At 48.7% G+C, this 12,426-nt stretch overlaps 3 protein-coding genes across 3 annotated transcripts; 1 reads left to right on the plus strand and 2 right to left on the minus strand.

The window, feature by feature from the left end:
* Positions 1 to 2,039: 2,039 nt before the first annotated feature.
* LOC135680443 (uncharacterized) lies at positions 2,040 to 3,233 on the minus strand. Its single transcript, XM_065194324.1, has one exon. It carries the CDS (start codon positions 3,231 to 3,233, stop codon positions 2,040 to 2,042), a length of 1,194 nt encoding a protein of 397 aa, XP_065050396.1.
* Positions 3,234 to 4,700: 1,467 nt separating this feature from the next.
* LOC135588824 (thiosulfate sulfurtransferase 16, chloroplastic-like) lies at positions 4,701 to 6,237 on the plus strand. The gene is made up of 7 exons (XM_065081159.1): positions 4,701 to 4,860; positions 4,985 to 5,086; positions 5,164 to 5,280; positions 5,424 to 5,497; positions 5,595 to 5,665; positions 5,761 to 5,814; positions 5,944 to 6,237. Exons 1-7 carry the CDS (start codon positions 4,802 to 4,804, stop codon positions 6,016 to 6,018), a joined length of 552 nt encoding a protein of 183 aa, XP_064937231.1. The 5' UTR covers positions 4,701 to 4,801; the 3' UTR covers positions 6,019 to 6,237.
* Positions 6,238 to 6,474: 237 nt separating this feature from the next.
* LOC135588823 (high mobility group B protein 9-like) lies at positions 6,475 to 9,268 on the minus strand. The gene is made up of 6 exons (XM_065081158.1): positions 8,695 to 9,268; positions 8,534 to 8,612; positions 8,291 to 8,453; positions 8,052 to 8,168; positions 6,847 to 7,229; positions 6,475 to 6,758 (listed from the first exon to the last, which is right to left on the minus strand). The coding sequence occupies exons 1-6, from the start codon at positions 8,895 to 8,897 to the stop codon at positions 6,606 to 6,608; spliced, it is 1,098 nt and encodes a 365-aa protein (XP_064937230.1). The 5' UTR covers positions 8,898 to 9,268; the 3' UTR covers positions 6,475 to 6,605.
* Between the last annotated feature and the right edge of the window lie 3,158 nt (positions 9,269 to 12,426).

Consider the following 12,426-nt stretch of genomic DNA (forward strand, 5'->3'; position numbering starts at 1 on the left):
CTATCTTTGAAACGTATCTAACTAGATTTACTAAGTGAGTCAATTAGGTATATCCCATAACTAGATTTTTTGCAAGGCTAACAAAGATCAAGGGAAATATGCTGCCAAGCAATCGCTAGTTGTAGCTGTTGTTCTTTTACCGACAAACTCGCTATTGATGACTGAGTTGCCTATTTCGTTTCTTCGTAGAACATCAATCCGAAATATAGCATTTTTAGTTATGTAGATGAGAAGCCTGGCTCTTATTATATTCTTATTAGTTATCTCTTTTTATAACTATGTGCTCTCCTGTTGTGAGAGCAACTTTACAAAACTCTTGAAGAATCCAACTCTTTAATCCGTTTGATCTAAATTTGAATGATCAAGTCTCTCTTTCTATGAGATTCATTGGTACTTACATTTGGAATCCCTTCGGTGGTACATAATACACATGTTGATGATCAAGGTTTCTTGTTTGTCATCGTGTTGCTCATCGAAGTGAAGTTTTTAATAATTTTTGGTCATATCTTCGTATTATCAAATCTCTTAGGGACCTCTTAGGTGTTGCTTTGATGACATGAGTTGATTTTGTCCCGAAGATGCAAGCTCGTCCTGATGGTTTACGTGGTAGCCAAGAGAGGTGGTTGAAGTGGGGGAAGGTTTGACTGATGAAATATCGAAGTGTTGCTTGTTTGCTCGAGGTGGATTTCATGTAGGACTGAAGTGGTTTGGACTTCCTTAGAGTTTTGGAGATGTGCCGAACTGTGCCATGGCTTCGTCAGATTCTCTGCATAAGCAACCAACTTTAGGGGAGTTTTCGACTCGATCCCTCCGATGATAAAATTAATTCTTGAAGAGGGTGGGAGCAATAGGGTTTTTTGTGTGCCAGCCTTTCAAGCCTTGGGAATCAATTTTTATACCTCAGTAGTCGACGGAAAGAGGCCGACGATTGATGTTAATGGGTCCATATTTTCTTTAAGGGCTCATTATGTAGATGATCGATGGGCACAGATCTCTATGGCAAGCCGTTAGCGAAGGATAACTACAAAAGCGTCATTTGTTAGGGGTTGATACTTGCTCGGGATAAGTGGATGACGATCGCATATGGCAGGCGTTGGACGGTCGATGGGTACAATTCTCTATGGCTTGCCGTCAACGACTACAGGGGTATTGTTTGGGGGCGGGGGGGGGAGGGGGAAGGGGTGGGGACGACCACTACGTGGGTTCTTTCACCTGCATGAGTTTTTGGATGAGTCAGTATGTCAATGATTGTGTCACTATTATTCCTATCAAAACCGAGTGACCACAAGCAAAGCAGATGCAACCATGTACGTGTAATAAACATATGTAGGTGTAATGAATACCGCGGGACACATAGGGCGACATGATGTTCTACGCGATAAGCGATGGTAGCAACGGCGCACAACCTCCGCCAGTCGTACTATATATATAATGTCGAGTAGGGAAGGGAGATGTTGTATGCGATAAGCATCGCTCTCCCTGTCCATCGGCACACAACCTCTTCTAATCGTACTATATAATGTCGAAAAGGAAAGGGAGATACGAGCACGAGAGGATCTTTACGAGAGATCCGCCCCTGGGCAACACATGAAGATGATCGTAATAAAGTCCCGATCGAGGACTGGGTCGAAGGATCATCTAGCCTTGTCAACGATGGCCTCGGTCTCCGCTTCATCAACGAATTAGACACATTGGCGAGGCGAGAGGAGCGGATTCTTGGTTACCATGGGAAGAGGATGAGGATGAAGGGGAGCTGAGAGCGAGGATCATTGCCAAGATTTTCCCCGTAGAAGAAAATGTTCAAAGGAAACAGACAAAGAATGATATGGAATCTTGTACTGGAGTTCGTCAGGAATTGGGAGGTGAGGAGGTTGTTCCGAACTGGTGTTTCTTGTACTAGAATAGTAGTCCTCGTAGGACAGAGGAGGCTTTGGCTCTCAACTTCACGATGATCGACTTGTCCTTTGACAACAATAGTGTATCACGAGGTTTGACGATGAAAGGAATGGTACCTGGAAGAGAGAAGGGCGTAGCCATCGCTAGTTGTAACCACGAAGACTTCCGTTGTAGCTGCGAAGGTTTGCGGACGCCCACCAGGCGGTGAACCGCAGCTCGTTCGATTCGAAAACGTATGCGGTTTCACTACTTCTCAAGCGGAATACGCAGAGAGCCGTCATCATCTTTCCCAGAATCAACTCATAATCAACGTAGTAGATCGCGTTCCCCTGGAACCCGGTGAAGTCTCGGGCTGCGACGGACACGGAGTGGTTCTTCCCCAGGAACAGCATGCGATCGCCGATGTCTTCCACTTCCGAGGCCACCGCCTCCCTGCCCATTTCTCCTGGGTCGAACCTGAAGACGCGTAAGATGAGGTCCCTCGTCGCATTTGCGGTTCTCTCGTAGCACCACGTGACCAGCAGCAGCTCTCCGGCCGACGGAACCAGGGCGGAGGGAGTAGTGTGCGGCACGCACGAGGGAAGGCGACCCCATGCTGTGACCTTTACCCTCCCCGGTGGCCCTGGGTCGACGCCCAACACCGCCCAGTACCTGTTGTCACCATAGATCGCGCAAAGCCTACCCTCGCCGTAGGGCACGACCTCCATCATCGGGAACGAAAGGTCCTCTCCCGGGATCGTTAACCGGAGGTCCAAGAAAATGGAGTTGGGGTTTGCCGTCCACGATCTCTCCCCTGGCCGGCATGTAACGCATCTAAGATGCACGGCCTCGAGGAAGACGATCACCACGAAGTCCCGATGTAAGGTGGGGTCGGAGGACAAGAGGGCTTGTTCTGCGGTGGCGCCATCGTCGGGCTTATTTCCGTTCTCCTGCTCTATCTTGTCAAGGAGAGGGGTAAGACTGGGGAGTGGAATCGCCTCGGCGGTATAGGGGTTGAACAGGGAGACCTCTTTGGAGCCCTCGTGGAAGAGGATGAGCCACCCGTAAGAGGAGCCAAGGCAGGAGATGTAGGCAAATATACCAGTCCTGCAACAGTGTCCGGCGGAGTCGCCGGTGAGGCGGAAAGTGATCCAATCCTCGAAGGCGCTGATGACGAGGAGGATGGGAAGCTGAGGGGGGAGATGGCATCGAGAAAGGGGAAGGGCGGAGCGCCACGATCTACAGACGGAACGGAAGCGAAGAAAGTCGGCGGCGCTCCTTAGGAATTTAGAGGTGATGTTGACGAGATGCGCGGAAAGGCCTGCCCACATCGCTCTTCTGGTGATGGCGCCGGCCATCTTCACTTCCCCTCGCCATCCATCTCTCTCTCTCTATATATCATCCAGCGGAAATGCATCTCTTCCTGTTCTTTAGTTCCGTTGTAGTCTTCTTGGGTTGTTACGGTGGGGGTTGTTGTGCAAGAAACTGTTATCATAACAGAATGAATCGACTCTTCCGCAAGTGGTATGATTGATCTGTTCTTACATGCAAGCGAATCATTCTAGGAATGTCTTGTGAACTCTGTTCACACAATTTATGAACCGACAACCAACATAATGCAAGCCGTGAAAGGCCGACTTCGAAAAGGGCCAAACTCTCGTTGTCACCATGGACGGCGCACGACCTCCGCTCGCCGTAGGGCGCGATGTCGATGAGCAGGATCGAGAATTGCGCTTCGGGGTGCGTCCACTCCACGTCTGAGACTGGGGTGTGGATGTTTGACGTCCACGACCTGTCGCCGAGGCGGCACGTCGCGCACCTCGTGTGCTCGCACTCGAAGAAGACTGACGGTCACGAAGTCCCGATCGAGGGTGGCGTCGGAGGACAACACGGCCCTGTCGATGATGGCCCCAATATCCAGCGGATCGTCGTAGTAATCCGACTTGATGACGTACGTTCCGACGCCTTCCTCGGACCGAAGACAGGCAATCTTTTCGCAAGTGACAGGTTGAAGGAGATCTCGAAACAGGGGAAGATGAGCCACAGAGGAGCCAATGCAGAGGCTAGCGGAGGGGGCGGTGAGGCGTAAGGGATCTTTTTTTATCGTGTTTCGCTTCGCGAGTAAACGGCTATCGCCTCTCGCGAGATAAGTTGTGACGTGGCAGATCGAGATGCGTGCACGACCTTTCCTGCAATGTGTCGTTAGATATTTACATGATTAAATGAGAGTCGTTAATATGTAACATGTTGTCAATAGAACATTTAAATAAAACATTTATGTGGCGTTCGTAAATTTGAATTATAAGTGATTTTATATTGATCGAAGTCTAATATGATAACATAGACTCTGTAACAACATGTTTAGTACTCTCTCACTGTTGTTAGAATGGCTGCGTTGCTTTATCGTCTCAGCCGTTGGCAAAAGGCAAGAAGCGGGCACGTGGACGCTTCCTCGTCCTCGTGATTCCCACAACCAAAATCAAACGTCCCCATCTACATCGCCACTCCCATCCCCATCCCTACCCGAGGATAATTACGAACCCACCACGGTCTGAGTTGTCCGCCCCATCCAATTTCCGCAACAGATATAACTCTCCCAACCCTCTCGCAACCTACTCGAGTTTGCCTCCTGTCTTTTAATTGGTCATCTCCCTTCGTATGGCGGGTCCCTCAAGAACCCCATCGCGTAACATGTCAGGTTCGTTATCGGGGGGTTGGCGAGCATGTAACAGAATCATTCTCATTATAATCCAAAATCTTGCTTACTGCAGACATACGTGTCATCCTCTGCCATTTGTAACAATCCGTTCCTCCACCCGACACGTTTATAAGACACCCTTCCTCTGCTTCCGAAGTAGATTAAGATCGACCACAACGATCACCAACGATCCAACCCACGCTCAACCCACAGCTGAGATCGACCACAATGGCTTCCTTCGCCGGCGTCTCCACCCCCTTCTTCCCCAGTCTTCCTTCGATTAGAAGGTCAGCCAGCCGCTTTATCTCTTCATCTGCATGCCGATCCGGGCAGGAACATAGTTATAGATGTTGTTTTACTGAGTAGTAGTTCTTTCTTCCGCAACGCCACGCTTACCGTACTCTTTAACAGAACTCGCAGATCTCTTCCATCGCCGAAAACCTTCATCCCTGCGTCAAAGTTGCAGGCCGGATATCAACAAGCGTCTTCAAACAAGCGTCCGAGCTTCTTCAGGTACTGTGTCTTCCTTTCCATAACTTTTCCTGTTACTTGGACATGGTGGGGGGTTTCATCTGGCGAGGATATTATAGACATGGAATCGGCTCCACCGCCACTTACTGGAATCAAGCAAGAGTTGTGCCGACATCGGTGCCGGTTCGGGTTGCCCACGAGCTGCTTCAGGCTGGACATCACTATCTCGATGTTAGGTAGATCATTCGACAGTTAATTTATCGATAGATTTCGTCTTTGTTATAGCTTATGAAGGTCTTATTTCAGAGACCCATCGCAAAGGTCACCTTTGAATTGTATTCACCCAACAGATCTTCTATATTTTGGCATGGTTTGACAGGACGGTGGATGAATTCAACGCTGGCCATGCGACCGGAGCTATCAACATCCCTTACGTGCTAAAAGTTGGATCAGGTAATCAATATATGCATGCATATGATATGCCGGTCGAGTTAAACTGTTGTTTCATGCTTGGCGTTTTGATGAGTTTTTGCTGGCATTTTTTCCGCAGGAATGACGAAGAATCCCAACTTCTTGGTTGAAGTTTCCTCGGTGTTCGGGAAGGATGACGAGATAATTATCGTGAGATCTCTCTCATTAGACTTTTAGAATTTGTTCTGCTTTGTGAGAGTATCGTTCTAAATGTTTCTGATGGAGGACTGTCATTTCTTTCTCAGGGATGCCGTAGTGGGAAAAGATCACTGATGGCTGCAGCTGAACTTACCTCTGCTGTAAGTAGTGATTCAGCCTCCTAAAATTTTGAAGATATTAAACCACTCTGGCAGAGGATCATTGTGGATATATTGATTGTGATACATAGTGATTAATATGTCATAAATGAGGCAATTCAATTTGCACAGGGTTTTACCGGCATCACGGACATAGCAGGCGGCTACTCTGCGTGGGTTCAGAACAGGCTCCCCACCGAACGGTAGCACGAGGAGATTTCATTGTTCCAGACGCATGGTTTGTTTGTCTTGGGCCTTTTAGTGAACAGATGCTTCAGTGTAGCTTTGTCCTTGGAAGCTACCTTGAAACGTAATAAGATCCATGTAGATGAGTTCTCTGGCTGGAATGCTTTAATGTGAGCACCTGTGTCAGGAACATCCTGTATAAATTTGTGCATAGAAAATACTTTCCAGATGTTCCATGCAGATGAGTCCCTCCTCTTACCTTGTGTGATCCATCCCCACAGTGGTTCTCTCTGTTGTTGTTAATGATCAAAATGTCTTTGCCATTCACCACTAATTTGGTGTTGAGTAGCTAGATTTAAGTTACTAGGATAATGTCTTATTAGCGTCAAATTGTTAGGTCATATCACCTGCATGAGAGGAACAATTAGGAACAAGTAAAGCAGCGCAGGTAGCAGATCACAGCTGAAATATTAGTGCTCATATGAAACCTGCCTGGATTTGTGATCATTCATCTTTTCTCATCCACAAACTACAGCTACGAACTTTGTTTAAGTTTACATAAGAACCATCTGCTGATCTCTCAATGACCTGCCTGCCAAATACAAGAGTCATTCAACCTCCCCGGTTACAACCTCCGATGGCTCAGGCTCAGGCTCAGGCCTCCCCACTTCCTCGGGCTGAACAAGCTTCAGCTTTTCCTTGTACTCCTGCATCTCTCTCTTGTATCTCTCTTTGTCCTTTTGTCCATAGTCCTGATACACCTGGGAAAGAAGTCAAGAAGCAAGTTAGGTACTCGTGATAGGAAAGATCAGCACAGGCTATGGTACCACGACAACGGAGGAATCACACCGTTCTTTCCTCTAAGCTGAGCTTGTTCCAGGACTCCCCTATCATCTTACTGAACTCTCTTTCCCGGTGAGGGTAGAGAGCCTTCAGCTTGGAGTGCTTCTCAGCGAAGAAGAAGTTGTAGGCGCTCCTGTTTGGTTTGGGGTGGGCAGGGTCGCGGTGCCTGCAGCGCCTTCGCCGCCTGAGCGTCGTTCTGGTCACGGCGCTGCTACTCGGTGCATTTGCTGTCTCCGGCGGTGCTTTTGCCAGAGTAGAAGAGGACGCCGAAGGCTGGTGGACATGGTAAAGCACGCCTCGCAGGGTATCGGAGCCAATCTTCACGGTGACCATGTAACCGTACTCGAACTTCCCATCGATGGATCCCGTGACTGTGAAATTGTAGGGTCCTGTGGGAACCAAACATGCAATGTATTCATAATGTGCAGTTGGTAATGATCGATCTTTAAGCTTAAACTGAGACTAACTAAACAAGGACGATGTTGTAGGTGCAGCAATTCATAGCACCATGATGAAGAACTTGGGGAGGCGATTGGGACATTGATGGATGGCCTTCCTGTACAAGCCATCATCGGGCCACTAATGAAAAGTAATCAGACTTATACCCCACTGTTCAGCACATACTGCTCCCGCTGCAACAAGTCTGTTCCCAGACAATCCAAAACCCAGGGAATCTACTCCGAACAACATATCGACGGACTACCGCCCAAGACAAGACAAATGCCTTTCGTGTTCAGTCATTTCCGAGCATCCATCGTTTATGTAGGCATTCGGGAATGTTTTGAGATGCAAGGGACACGTAGGTGAACCCTCTCTCGCTGCACTGTGATCGAGTTGATGGATATAGGACATTTGCCCATCTCTTTGCAGAATGCAGATGGGCTCAGGACATGGATTCAGCAGCACACAAGATTCCGACCTTTGGATGCACCGATGGGCACTGGCGGCCCGTGCATATATGACAGGTTGTTAGCTGGGGAGGAAGAGAAGGTGACGAATCTCTTTTGCTCAAGGTTGATGAGAAACATTCACTACCGGTGAGTTTCATGATGAAGAGGGGCCAAGTGCAACCTCTTAAATTGCTTGTGGATTTGCCAGTGCTCATATGATCTCATGAAACAATCAGCAGAAAGTTCCGGTCATCGATGATGATGATGATGATATCCACCATCCAAAAGAAAGAAAGAAGAGAGAGTTCAAAGCGACTTCACCTCTGTTTTGTGGTTCGGGAAGGGGTCTTTTCCGAGTCTTGGATGTCTGCATGGTCGAGTCGGGGACGACCACGCCGCGTTCGAGCTTGCCAGGAGGCGTCCTGGTCTGCGACGAAGCTGCACGCACCACTCGCAATACGCCATCAGCATCGTGTTTGCAATGCACGACGCATTCCATTGCGTTCACAAAAAGGATCGAACACACAAGAACAGGTGACAACAACGATCGATCGTCTCACCTGCCGGGGGGATCAGACCGCCCTGGGCACGGAAGTAGTAGACCTGCTCGTAGTGGTGGAGCAAGCTCAGGTAGTATCTCCTCAGCACAAAGGAAGCACTGGTGGTGGTGGGGGGGAACTTGAACGCCGCGATGACCTCCCTCCATTTCTTCTCCTCGATCACCTACTTCCACCGGTGGATCATCGATCGATTACGAATAGACCAAACTGCATACGATGAAATGGTAATACAAGTAATACAACCTTTGCCAGGCCACCCCTTTGAGTCACTTCGACGTACAAGAGATGCAAGTCCAGCTCCCTCCCTCCAATCACAGGAATCCTTTCCCACCACAGAAGATGCTTCATCAAACAACCAATAAAGAGAAGTAAGCGTCGGGAAACTTGAGAACAGGGCTGCGTACATGAACTTGGTGCTCATGGAGGAGTGGAACCGGCGTAGGCTCTCCATGAAGGCCAGCTTATCCCTCACGACCTCCTCATGGGAATGTAGCGGAGCAGGATAGACCTGCGCCTGAACCTCCTCCTCCTCCTCCTCCTCCTCCTCCACGGCAACCTTGTGCTCCTCCATCTCCACCCCTGTCTCCATCTTCTCCTCCTCCCCCATCAAACTACTACATCACCCAAATCCAACAGAGCAGCAGCAGTATGGCTTGGCTAATGCTAGCCAAATGGGAGACCATTACGCTGATGATGTGCTGTTAGCAAGGAAACAAGAAAAGACCAGACTCTTCCTTCCTTCCTCCAAAACGAGGCCATAAGCCCCATGGAAAGGAAGTAGTAGGGATACGGACAGCATAGCCAAAGCAGGCTTTTATTTGTAACGGCTACTTTTCTTTGATGTTGGTTCTTCCTGCGGCACTTTAAAGCACGCACACCTGCTCACAGTGTCAGCAATTAATATCTTCGATTTGGAAATGTTTAATTATCTTTGAGCTGGCTGTAATCATTATGGCCTACTCCTAAACGTTCAATACAGTATATTGTGCCTACTCCGTGCAGCTACATACGGATGGATATATGTATAGAGAGATGTTGGTGGCTTCCGTACGCAGCGCATAATGAGAAGCTTGGAGTTCCCATTGCTAATCTGCTCGCTGGTCTCGGTGTCTTAATAAGGTCTGTGGCAAAGCGATGCTATTATGATGGTAGTGGCGTTGTCAGCTGCCTTCTGCTGCGGCGTGCTGCAGCGTATCCTCCCCGTACCACAACCTCATCTCTGCCGTATCTTTTGCCCGACCTTTCAATTTATTGCCTTCCATCCCCCTTTCTTTTCCGTAACTCTCTCATCAGATCACTACATAAAGTTAGGCATAAATGACCTCTCCTCCCTCTCTCTCTATCTCCCGCTCTCGTGGGAAGAGACCAGTGGAAGGCCATTTTGGTAGGTCCATCGAGGAAGAAACAGATGGGACCCACTGGAGAGAGAGAGAGAGAGAGAGAGAGAGAGAGAGAGGCAGCATACGTTTCCTTCTGCGTGCAGCATAGCGCACTGGGCATGTTTGGCGTCTTCTGGGCCAACTCAAGGTCGACGCTGCGTTTGGTTCAGGGGCGGAGCGATGGGTGAGGCAAAGGTGTGTGTTTCCGTCAGCAGGGTGGTCACAGCGTTGTGCCACTCTTTTGTTCACAGATCACCAAACTAAGAGAGACGTCATACATGCTTCGTCTCTCCGGTCCGAGGATGAAACGGGAGCTTCACCAAATCCTTCGTCGTCGGATGAAACGGGACGGCGAGGTCTGTTGCCGGTGCTGCTGTGAATCGAGTAAGCTACAGCGCTGAGAGGCTGTTCTTCGAGTTTATAATGGGCTACAAAGCAGGACGTATCGATTCATAATAATTTTGTTGAGAATTGATTCATAATAATTATTTAGATAGTTATCGGATAGTTTTATACATGATTCACGAAGTGACCAATGATATAAAAATTATAGGATAGTTCCTATAACTATTTTGGGTGATACTAGGAAGTGAGGAAGTTACCATTAGGTCATATAAATACACTTGAGAATATCCTGTAGGTGTTATATATCAATTTTTTTGTTTTAAATATTATATCTATTTTTTTATCAAAAGAATTTTTATTAATTACATCAGAGTATTATGTTTTTATCATTTCCTAGCTCCTCTGTCCCAGATTTGTTAGGGAGGCCAGCCTCAAGAGGGGCACAGCAGTAGAAGATTTCCAACGTTCTTCGTACAACTTCACAAGCATTTCCAACAATATCACGGGCCATCCGGCTGCGTCTCCACTATTCATGCCAATGGAAGAATCGGCATGACATGTGAAACATAGCGAGCCATAAGTGAGACGAAGCGTCCAAAAGCTGAAACCAAGCTTCGAAATCCATCTCGGACCAACTCATCTGCCACCACGTAGCTTGCGAAGACAAATCAGGCGAGCCGGATTTTGATGGCTGACCACCTGCACTAATTGAGCAAGAAGCTCTATATCACAACTATTGTTGTTTCTGCGGTTGATGGACCTTTATACCGTGATCAAGGACTCAGTGTGACTTGGTCCAATCCCCGATGTGTGGGGTTACCCACGTAGACACTTGAGTGGAGAGGGTGAGCATTGGGTCAGGTCGGGTCAGGTTTGAGCCTCGTTGTCACTGGGCTTGCCTCTTCGTTGTTGGGCTCATACAAAAAGGTCGAGGTCGGGAGAGAGATTTTTCGACCGACCACGGCCTTCCCTCTTAGCAAGCGGCTTGCTTCTCCATCGTTGGGCTCTTGGAAATAGGTCGAGGTCGGGAGGAAGATTTTTCGACTTGACCCCTGTAAAGCTTAAATTAGTTTTTGGTGGAATGAGAGAGAGTTAAGTGTTCGAAAAAAGTCCCCCCTTGGTACTAACTAGGCAGTGGGTCTTTATACCTACATGCAGGAGTTGGTCATACCTAGTTCGTTAATGATCGTTGACCCCTTAAGCGGCGAACCCATATCCTCCATGCAGACATCGATCAACCTATATGGATCAGCATCATCCCGAGCTTTTTGGGGCAGCTTCGTACCCGACGATGTCGTCCCGAGCTTCACGGGGTAGCTACGTACCTGATGACGCTGTCCCGAGTTTTGCGAGATAGCTTTGTACCCGATAATGCTGTCTTGAGTTTTGCGGGGGCAGCTTCATATCCGACGGTGTCGTCTCGAGCTTCGCGAGTAGCTTCATACCCGACGATGCTATCCCGAGTTTTGTAGGGCAACTTCGTACTTGACGGTATCGTCCCGAGCTTTTCGAGGTAGCTTCGTACCCGACGATATCGTCTCGAGCTTTTTGGGGGGTAGCTTCGTACCTGACGGCACAGTCCCAAGCTTTTCAAGGGAGGTTCGTACCCAACGACGCACCTTTCACGGCTTTGTACGGTGTAGGAGGATGGTCGTATCGTTCGAGGCATCGCATTAATGTGGTTTACCACATCGACTTTGAAGCTCCACATTGGTGCTATCATGGCTGTGGACTACTGCCAAAGGGCAAGCTACCAAATTAGGCTCGGGGCATGTCTTAGTGCTTTCGCCTGAGTGAGTCGGCTATCGTATGAGAATTGTTAGCTTGATCACTGGTTGATGCTTGGCTGGTCACAAGCAAATGACGAATGACTGCATGATTGGCCGAGTAGTGTGCTCGGGTGTTGAAAACTGGTGTGGTCAAGCACCATAGCTTAGGTTCAGGAGACTTATGTGGCCGAGCACTATGGCTCGGTCGCTAGAGACTGATGTGATTGAGCACCATGGCTCGGGCGCTAACTACTGATGTGATCGAGTACCATAGCTCGAGCACGGGAGATTGATGCGACCGAGCACCATAGCTCGGGCATTGGAGATTGATGTGATCGAGCACCATGGCTCGTGCGTTAGAGACTGATATGATCGAGCACCATAGCTCGGGCACTGGAAACTGATGTGACCGAGCATCACGGCTCGAGCACTGGACTCTGATGTGATCGAGTACCACAACTCGGGCACTGGAGACCGATGTGATTGAGCACCATGGCTCGAGCGTTGACTAAGCATCATAGCTCGGGTACTAGAGACTGATGTGACCGAGCACCATGGCTCGAGCGTTGACTAAGCATCATAGCTCGGGTACTAGAGACTGATGTGACCGAGCACCATGGCTCGAGCGTTGACTACCGATATG

This window comes from Musa acuminata, chromosome BXJ1-8 (genome assembly GCF_036884655.1).
Source record: "Musa acuminata AAA Group cultivar baxijiao chromosome BXJ1-8, Cavendish_Baxijiao_AAA, whole genome shotgun sequence".
Taxonomy (NCBI): domain Eukaryota; kingdom Viridiplantae; phylum Streptophyta; class Magnoliopsida; order Zingiberales; family Musaceae; genus Musa; species Musa acuminata.